Source organism: Terrapene carolina, unplaced genomic scaffold (genome assembly GCF_002925995.2).
Source record: "Terrapene carolina triunguis isolate 2854851 unplaced genomic scaffold, T_m_triunguis-2.0 Scaffold714, whole genome shotgun sequence".
Classification (NCBI taxonomy): domain Eukaryota; kingdom Metazoa; phylum Chordata; order Testudines; family Emydidae; genus Terrapene; species Terrapene triunguis.
The window spans coordinates 13,258,942-13,269,621 of NW_020665065.1; the positions used below are offsets into that span (position 1 = coordinate 13,258,942).

Here is a 10,680-nt window from a genome sequence, read left to right on the forward strand (position 1 = left end):
CTTCTCAGTGGGCCTGTCCAGTTTCGGATACCACCTGAGTGGGAATTCTGGGATTGGATTTTATCTGAACCCTGGCAGTATCCAGGGTCTGGTCTCCCAACCCAAAGGGTGCAAGTCTCCCAAGATCTTATGTACTCAGGAGAAAACAATAGCATCCTGACTAGCAGCAGACCTTCTACATTTTCCTCATCACCTTTGATCACCTTTTTTATCTAGCCAGAACTTGCCTGACATGGCCCCAGAATAACAAAGCAAACGCTAGAAACACACTAGCAAGCTATAAGACTTCTGATCCGAAACGCTGGGTTCTCTCCAAATAGGTGCCACAGACGCTGTAGGTTACAATCTTAGTCTTCTGAGCGGTTGTGAAAGCCCTGGCTATGAGTACATACAAAATGGAAGGTATTTTGGCCGTTCTTCATCAACTAGACAATAGAGGATTCTTCTAAAAGAGTCTAAGCCTCTTATCGCTCTCTCTCTGGCTGGGTCTACATCTGTTGCAACTTGCAACCCTCGAACTGAATTTTTCAAATGCTTTGTGGCTGTTTTACGCAACCTTTCCTGGTAAGCACTGGACTTGGTTGCCAGGGTTACTATGCCTGACACGCTCTACAGAGCTATTTTTTATAGTAGTAGTGAACTGCAATCACTGTTGTCAGAGGTCAGATTTAAACTGGTGACTTAGGGCCTGATTCTTCCATGAGTTATTTGTGGGGGTAGAGGTCTCCCTGTAATGGAGCTAATTACATGATTGGGGTCTGTAATGGGTTGTGGTGCCTCCTGCTGGTTGCTCCAGGAATTAGCTCTGTCCATCAGCAGGGTGCCCTCCTCTTGTGGCATCTCACTCTCCGTCGCTGCTTCACAGGGTCATATAGATAACTGGTTCCTTAGACAAGTTCCCTAAATCTATTTGCCAGTCCCTGTGCCAGTCCACTACTCTTTTTTATAATATTTAATGAGACTTTCCTTTCCATTGTTCTAATACTCCCTCCAAAAAAAAAAAAAGACAATATTTTCCCCTTATCCATTTTATCCTTTTCCAGTTGGCAAGCCCTCTGTTTTCAGCTGAAATGAACACAGCGTTCTTATTTACTTCCTATTAGTTCATCTACTCCATTTTATGTCAGCACAGCTGCAGGACAGAGTTTGCTAGGGATTCTCTGCTCCTCCTGTTTGTTGATTCTGCATCGGAAGAGCACTAAGCATTTAGACTGAGATATTCAAAGCTGCCTCCTAGGGAATTTGGACAGTCAATTCCCATGAAAATTAATGGGAGTTGGGGGTCCAAAACAGTAGACAACTTAGAAAATTTCAACCCTAGCCGTTTTATCTCTATAATACCTTGGGTAGGTATTTAAAAAAGAAAAGAAATGCACACCCGACTGTTTTTCTTTAGATATTTTAAAGCAGATATCCATCTAAAACCAGAGGCTTTTGGATAATTGTGCATTTTTGCTTCAAGATGGGGAGATAAACAGTAGTGCAGCAGTAGTAGCATGCACAGCAGCCAGCAGCTAGCCACTCCACACACAAACACGCCTGCACCCCATGGGTACATACTCGGGGCAGTTAGCTCATCCGCTGCTCACCACAGCCTGTGTTACCATGGCTACACTAGGAATCGGACCTCTATCTCCAAGTGCAGATGTGGCCTTTGCTGTGTGGTGGTTCATGGAAGTTATATGGCGGCAGGTGCATCATGGGATATATAGGACAGACAGGGAGTGGGACCCTCCATAGGGGTGAATGGTGGCATCAGGTAACTGAACCACAGCTCCTGTGAGGCAATGTGGCACTATAGGGAGATGCAGTTAATGTGGCACTGACGGCATTTGAGACATTCCATGTCAGTCCAACAAACTGAAATGAAATATTTCAATTTGGAAATATTGAGTTTTGATCCCAAAAGCCCCCAAAAAGCCCAAAAATCATTCTGTTTCCTAATCAAAATGTTTCTAACCTTAGTGTTCCATGTGATACATCAATAGTTTAGCTTTTCATTCTGATTTGTGATGGAAAAAATGTTGAAATTGTGGCATTTCCCTGTGGGGTGGGAATTCCGATTCTTTTGCTCAGTTCTAGCCAATAAATTTCCAGCAAGCTGAAAAAAGAGATGGGGCTGCTCATCACCTCTGAAAATCAGGGCCACTTCTTTTTTTAAGAGCCTAAGTATGGCTTTAAGAACAAACCAGGCTTGAAAATGTTAGATATAGGATTTACCATAGTGAATGTGTCAAATCCTTACTCTGCACTCCTGCCTCTGACTGTGACCAATATTTGATGCTACAAAAGAAGGCTCAGATTCCACCATAATGCACCTGACAAACTGTGCTGTGAAGGCGGAGGAAAAATTGTGGTGCTGGGAAAAATCCCCATGTGTGCTGACAGTCGTATATCACTTAAAACCTAATCACAAGAGCTGCTGAAAGCATGGCTAGCTTCATGTCCAGCGTAATATATTATCCTCCCACATCAATAATCTCAGCTGAAGTATTTGTCATGATGCTGCCTTGCGCTACCTTGAAAGTTCCGAAGATACATGATTCAATCGTTTTAATACTGAATGAGTTTCTAGAAGAGCTCTGGATTTCTGGAGAATCTGAAGCTGCTGATAATTAGCCCATCTTTCAAACTAGGTTTCTCATTAGTTATGTGGTCTGCTACTTCAGAATGTTTTATTATTGTTCACTTGTGTATTACAGTAGCACATAGAGGCCCCAACTGAAGTCAGAACAGTTAAAAGTCCCGTTGGTGGTGCTGCCCAGCTAAAGCAGACTAGTGCCTACCTTTTCTGACACCGTGCTGTGCCCCGGAAGTGGCCAGCAGCAGGTGCGGCTCCTAGGAAGGGGAGCCATGGGGCTCTGTGTGCTGCCCCCGTCCTGAGCACCGGCTCCGCACTCCCATTGGCCGGTTGCCAGCCAATGGGAACTGGGTGAAGGGGCAGTGACTGCGGGTGAGAGTCATGTGGAGTTGCTTGTGCACCTCCGTCTAGGAGCTGGACCTGCTTCTGGCTGCTTCCGGGGTGCAGCGCGGTCGGTGGTGCCAGGACAGGCGGAAAGCCTGCCTTAGCACCCCCGCTGTGCCGCTGACCGGGAGCTGCCGGAGGTAAGTCTGCGCCCCAACCCCGTGCCCCAATCCCCTGCCTCAGCCCTGAGCCCCCCCAAACCCGGAGTCCCTCTTGCACCCCAAACTCCTCATCCCCAGCCCAGAGGCCTAACTCCCTCCCGCACCCCAACCCTCTGCCCCAGCCCTGAGCTCACTTTGGGCAAGTTGAGATGCACACTTGGGCCTTCCCTAACTGTGGAGGAGGATATTGCGATGTTGTGTGCAATGAGAAGAGGGGGCAGTTAGAACAAGGGGTAAGGGCCTATGGAGAAAAAGCAGGCACCAGCAATCTTCCCAAAACAAACCCAGAGTAGATGGCAAGGAGAAGGAGAAGCCCAAAGCTTGCCTGGAGCAGAGGGGCAGGTGAACTCCTCCTCCTGGGTTTCTTCTGTTGGTGGTGTTGGTGTTGCATGTTAAAAAGAATTGTTTCATGTTCCCTTTGGGGAGTGAGCTCCTGCTAGCGGCCTCATATACCCTCTGCATGAACACAGGAGCCGCTCTTTGCACAGTGAGGAACGAGAGAGGGGATTTTCCAGCATATGGACTTTTGCCACCCAGGAACATCAGTCCCCACCACAGATTCGACGGGTCAAATCTTGGTCCCATTGAAGTCAGGGGGGAAATTTGCCACTGGCTCAAAGAGACCATGGCTTGCCCTCATTCCTTCCCCTTCGAATGCATCATGTTTTTTTGGAGGTTATGTGCTTCTCTAACGGTTGCACCGTGCACAAAATTTATCCTCACTGTCTACAATGTAATGACCTGAAACCTCAAAGTACTTGCAGGCTCTTATTGATGACAGCTCTGTAAATAGGTCAGGTAGCCCAGGCAGCCGCGTTACAGAGTAAGAAGGAGAGCTGCTCTAGTGTACAGGATCCTGCGTCAGAGGCTCTTTGGCCATGCAGCTTCCTGAAAGGATGGCAGCAATGGCCAGGCAGGACTCCACAACTACTACAGTCACCCGCAAGGATAGCCTGGAGCGCCGTTTGCTCTTGGTCACAGGAGGAGGCAAAGCTTTATTGTATATCAGATGTTCCAAAGCCTCAAATTAAAACAAAAGAAGAACCAGACAGTGGCTTTAAAGCCTCAGTCCATGGTGGAGGGGATGCACTGCAACAGGATTCCTGGAGGAAATTCTGGCTGAGTCAGACAGAATTCCGCCTGGGAAATACATGTGGCAGTAGCAGCTCTGCCACCCTTTTATGGGAATGCAGGGTGTGTCTGCGTGTGACGGGCATGTGTGTGTGTCAGTGCATGTTCATGGATGTGCGGATGGTCCTGCCCCTTCTTGCCACCTCCCAGGAGGCTCTGTGGGGGAGAAGTGCTGTGCTGGGGGCTGCATTTGTGCCCAGGAGAAGGGCTCTGGGAGGGAGGCATCTTGTTCCCCTTTGCCCACTACCCACTTATGTCCCCACACAGGGTAGGACACTATCAAGAGCCAAGAATGGGAAGCTTTACTGAATGTGTGCTATTCTGCGCCCTGTATAGCTGAATCTCTCCAAATCCTATCTCAGTGCACACAGGAGCACATGTAAACCCCGGAATGGATTATTTGGCTTCTGGCCCCAGTCATTCCAAAGTCATGATCCAGCATATTATTGATATTACTATTTAAAATATGTCCATCCAATGCTCCAGGCCCCTAATGCCAACTATTTATGAAAACAATACAAGGCACAAGGTACGCCAGTGCGCAAACCATAAGAACCTTTCTAAATCCTCCATACTCAAAGGCTCTTTGTTCTATTTCACATAAAGGAGGAAGAGGAAAGAGGGGAGGTGGGGTGGGTAAGAGAGTTGCCAGTTTTGGAAGGAACTTTAAAAGGTTTGGATCGTCATTGACACTTTGGGAATCAAAGTGGTTCTTCAGACTTCTTGAGGCACCGCCCGACCCTGCCACTAAATTTCCTAGATGCTTCTTAACACACAAAAGACAAGGCATCTATTAACTGTCTTCCCTGTAGTAATGTGGAGAGGCTGTTGTGTCCACAGCTGGGTTAAATTATTAGAACCTCAAACACATCCCCTTAGCTGGTTCCAATCACACGCAGAAGAGCCCATGTACATTTTATTCCCATTACGGCTTTTGACTTGGGTGATGGGGTGGATAGCATTCAAATGTAAATGCGAATTTTCAGTATTAAGTAATTCCGCTGGCTTGTGACCATGGGCAGCTTTATCATAATGTATCTCGCCTTCAAATAAGATTTTAATTTAGTTTTAATCCAGCTGCCTGCCCCCCTTTAACATTACATTGGAAATAATATTTCACGGCGCTCGAACAATTTATATTACCATAGCGATGCACATACATGTGTTAGAAGCTCCTAGACCCAGGAGAAGCTTTGGCTCATGTTATCAACCAGTCCACCACTACCCCCCTTAATGTATGGGATACCTTGTGTATAGACATAAGAACGGCCATACTGGATAGATCAATGGTCCATCTAGCCCAGTATCCTGTCTTCCGACAGTGGCCATGCCGGATGCTTCAGAGGGAATGAACGGAACAGGCAGTTATCGAGTGATCCACACCCAGCATCTGGCAATTAGAGACTTAGAACACCCAGAGCATGGGGTTGCATCCCTGACCATCTTGGCCAATAATGGACCTTTGCTCCATGAACATATCTAATTCTTTTTTGAACCCATATATACTTTTAAGCTTTACAACATCCCCTGGTAACAAATTCTACAGATTGACTGTGCATTGTGTGAAGAAGTACTTCCTTTTCTAAATGTCATTGCTTAGCGTTTTTAAAGTCAGATTGTCAGAGTACTCTACACACAATTCCTAATTCATAAACAACCTTGGCAAATCAGGACTGGCAAATGTACATTATACGCAGCTGAAGCACAGTTCAGAATAATGTGCTACCATCAACTGAAAGCTTAGCAGAGGGTTTTACTGCATGAAACTAGAAAAAAAGATACACCGAAGAATAATTTTAGGCTCATTTATTTAACGGACGTACAGTAAAGATGAAAACTCAAAACTTGCGATGGTTTAAATGCAAATTGCATCATAGATTTTTCCAGTATGTGGAATCACAAAGGCTTTTATTATGCAGAGATAAATTTGATCATTAGTTCATATCATTATGGTTCATATACATTACAATATAATAAAGTGCATTTGCTTGGGGACCTCAGTGAGCCATGAACATGTTGCATCTGATGCATTTTTACATGAAAAAGGAGCAGGGGCAGAATTCCCCCACATACAACATCTGGGTTTGGCCCTAGATTGCTAAAGGTAGATTAATATTGCATGTCCTGTTATTCAGCATAACAAACTGAGGCACAATTTTGTAGAGTTTTATTGGTTTTCTTGCTCTAGTTCTGCCACCTGCAATTCATACACTCTCTATTTTTCCCCCTCTCTGTCTCTCTTTATCATCCTGTTGTGCAGCCTGGTCTAGTGACTAGGTCACCAAACTTGGAGCCGGGAGCCCTGGGTTCTAATCACAGTGCTGACACTTCCTGCTGTATGACCGTGTGCCAGTCGCTCACTTCACCCCTATAGTGTGCCTCTGTTTTCCTTCCTGCCCTCTGTCTGTTTAGATTTGTAAGCACTTTGGGGCTGAGATTTTATCTTATGTATATTCACAGTGCTTAGCACAAAGATACTTTGGTCTCAGTTGGGGCCTCTAGATGCTAGTATAATACATTAGTCAAAAATATTATTTTGTAACAAAATGTTGAACCTTACAACTGAGCATTCCCAACCTATGAATTGTGCTGTCTACTCTGTGATGTAAAGCCCTAAATACTCATTCAGGTGTAGGTGGTAATGATTAAACATACATAGATAATAACCCTACTGTTTTATTATCCATTTGCCCGTGGTGTCATGCTCTTAATCTTAAGAGAATGAACTTCTGGTGCTGCGAAAGTATCTGTGTAAGAGGCTGTTCATATAGGGAACTGGACTGCCTACGCTTGGTAATGGGATAAGGAGATTTTCACCTCTAGATTGCCAGGTGGAGTCCAGTTCCCAATCACAAAAGCCACCATTGTGTTTCACATCTTTTATCTGGACTCTCAGCAGAGAAGTCAAAGAATGAATGGAGCACTGGACTCCCTTTTCACCCCTAGAAGGGGTCCCTTCAGGTCAGGACTGAGGCACAATGGCAGGGCAGGATGAGGAAATCTTCCACTGCTGCTTCCCACGCTGTAGCTATTCTGTGATGAAGAAGACTTCCTTCTCCTGGGCTATCAATGCAGCAGTTAGCACAAGCCCTGAAATTACCCCATAACTCTCATTAAAAATGAACAGGCTTCTAAAACAGTATAGGGCCTTGCTGTGGAATACAAGCCGTGTGCCATATTTGTCCATATTCCATTAACTTCACTTTCTGTTTTCAGCTGGGGGTGAAAAGAGGAAGTGCTGGCATACAGAGGAGGAAGGTGGTATTACACGAAGTAACGCACATTGGAAAACATAATCCCAACTATGCATACAAAGTGATGGGGTCTAAATTAGCTGCTACCATTCAAGAAAGAGATCTTGGAGTCATTGCGGATAGTTCTCCGAAAACATCTGCTCACTGTGCAGCAGCAGTCAAAAAAAGTTCACAGAATGTTAGCAACCATTAGGAAAGGGATAGATAAGAAGACAGAAAATATCATAATGCTACTATATAAATCCATGGTACTCCTACACCTTGAATACTGTGTGCAGTTCTGGTCACCCCATCTCAAATAAGGTATATTAGAACTGGAAAAAGTACAGAGAAGGGCAACAAAAATGATTAGGGGTATGGAACAACTTCTATATGAGACAAGATTAAAAAGACTGGGACTGTTCATCTTAGGAAAGAGATGACTAAGGGGAGATATGTTAGAGGTCTATAAAATCCTGGCATGGGGAGAAGTCAGAAGTTCTAGGAATCTACCAAGAAAACCGCCTGTTGTGAAACATCAAGCCAGACATTGCAGACTAGAAAGATTTTAAGGAATAGTTGTTTGGTTGCTTGATTGAACCAAATGTCTCAACTTTTAGAGTGGAGATGGTTCCAAGTCCCATCATTGGGATCCAGGTCAGACATCCCCAAAGTTAGCAGACATTTGGATCTGGCATTTTGATTTAGGCATGTCTCAGCTTCAGAGGTGCTAGTATGGTACCTGTATAGTCACTGCCGGTAGAAGAAGGGGGAGACTATATGGGTTTCTGCCAACCTTCTAAATCCCCATGAAATTCTGTCTACATAAGGAGCTCTAAATATTATAGCTGTGTTTAGTATAGGTCCATCAGAAAGGAAGGTCAAATACAGCACAATGTGTAAGTAAGGAAATCTTCAGGGGGAAAAGTGAACAGTTTGGTGCATTCACATGAGTTTCTGTCTAGCTTCTCATCACAGCACTATGCCAGGGCTTTTGCATGGAAATTAAATGCTAAATTAGCCTTTAGTAGCCTTATTATGTAACGGTACATTGTAGCATATGGAATGGAGTAACAGCATCTATTGCACATGTGATGTTATTGCTAGTGACTCACTCGTAGACTCTAAATACAGTACTGGTGTAGATGGCTCTGCTTCCTTTAGTCAATTATTTCATCTAACGTAACATACTATTGTCTCAACTGCTAATATGTATGCTTTAACCCTCGGTTAATTAGCTAGTCCAGAATAGGGTGACCAGATGTCCCGATTTTATAGGGACAGTCCCGATATTTGGGGCTTTTTTTTTTGTATGGGCTTCTATTTCCTCCCTCCCCTTGTCTCAATTTTTCACACTCACTATCTGGTCATCCTAGTCCAGAATGATGGTAGCATCAGCCCATCCTTTGGAAATTTAAAATGTTTCCAGTGATTCCAGCCAATCCTCCTGTATGGTTTCAGTGCTCTTTGTTTTCTTTCTCTCTCCCCATAGCTGTGCAGTCTATGCATACCCTAAATGACCAGCTCTCGCATTTTATCGTGAACAAGTCAAAAATGCTGGATGAGGACAAAGATGCTTTCTTGCCCAGTGAAAAAGAGTCTCTGAAAAATTCCATGATGCTGATGAGACACCTCTTAATGGATGCACAGGTATGAAATCAATAAGCTTGTATCTGTTAAGACACCTGGGAATGCACATTGCACAGATCCAAAGGCTGTGCTTCATTTTTATGGCAGGTTTAAGCTGTGAAAAAAATGTCAGCCCCCTACATTTGTTTGACACTGACTTAGACCGCTGAAATTCACAGCCATGGAAAGGACATCTCGGTTCAGAGACTATTGGGATTGTTATGGGCCAGCATGTTGGATTTAGGATAGGAAATGACTTTAAAGTCACAGAAGAAAATGGAGTAATCTACCTGTCAATGGTAATCTAGCATTTCTTCTATGAAAGCGAAAATCAGTTTGCTACTGAACATCTGTGCTGAATGCCAGTTTAAGGGTGGCAGGCACATAACATAATTGCTTGGTTTAGCTATGCTCCAAACTATGACTTGCACATGAACTCATGACTTTTCAGATGTTTCATTGCGACTTTTCACCTTAGTACATAAGAATTTCTCAGAAAGTCTGTACGCAGTAAATATATCCCAGGGTAATTCCCTCTAAATATAAGAAACTTCTGAAAATATTCAATACCTTTTTAAACTCTCTTTTAAGCTTTACAAATATATCTTCAAATGAAAAAGGCATCCTATGTTGGATGGCTGTTTGAAAACACAACAGTCTCCCTTCCCTTTTGTCTAAGTCCTAAATTCTGGGTCTGCTACCAAGAAGGCCTCTGATTGTTCATAACATTTGTGCATTTTATCTTCACCTTTGATGTGTACAGGATACTCAGAATTTATATGGCGTGGGTGATGCAGGCACCCCAAGTTATGCCAATCCTTTCATTCCTGTTCACCACATCCTCTCTTCAGACTGACAATGGGTAACTCCGCTCAGCTGTGCCAATCAGTGACTGCCAGGAACAGAAATGAAAGGGAGTATTCTGGCCCTAACAAGAAAAGGAAACACAGAACCGTTTGCAAAAAGAGGAGGAAATTATTCCGGCACGGATTAGCTGCATTATGTACAACATCCTCTCAGCCGGGGCTTTTCCTCATCACTATTCCATGGCTAACCCTGTGTTGCCAGTGGGAATACCTACGTGGATTGCTGCAGATAGTGTACAAACATGATTACCCAAACCTCAGTTAACCAAACTGTTCACTTACTTCAGCTCACTCTGTGGACCCGTTTCCTGTGACTTGCTTTTACAAGTACTTAAATGGGAAATTTAAATAGAAAAAAACTACTCCTTTCATGTATTACTCCCATAGCCTCTCACTTGGAACCTGGTGGTTATCTGAGCAAACACATCTCTCTCTCTGTTAAAGCCCTTTGGTCTTAATTAGTTTAGCTAATCGAGGTATCATTATACAGAAAGGATGGGCTGGAAATCTCTGGTAGCAATAATGCATCTATTTTAGTGCTGAATACATTTCTATGTAGAGTCGGGCCTACGCATTCAGGTGTATGCCACATATGCCCCCATGGCTTTAGTATGCTCCGTCCTTGGAGTAAAGGGAGGAGGGAATGGCAAAAAAATCAGAAAGAACCATTCCCCAGCTGCAAAAATCCTCCTTCA

The 10,680-nt window shown here is 44.1% G+C and overlaps 1 protein-coding gene across 1 annotated transcript in view; it reads left to right on the forward strand.

Annotated features, from left to right (window-relative positions):
• The window catches only part of LOC113408057 (putative uncharacterized protein C1orf196), a 117,156-nt gene extending 108,010 nt beyond the window's left edge, over positions 1 to 9,146 (forward strand). Inside the window, exon 2 of the mRNA XM_026659966.1 lies at positions 8,983 to 9,146. Within this exon, the coding sequence (XP_026515751.1) occupies positions 8,983 to 9,146 (164 nt within the window). The remainder of the gene's footprint in view (positions 1 to 8,982) is intronic.
• Positions 9,147 to 10,680: the final 1,534 nt, after the last annotated feature.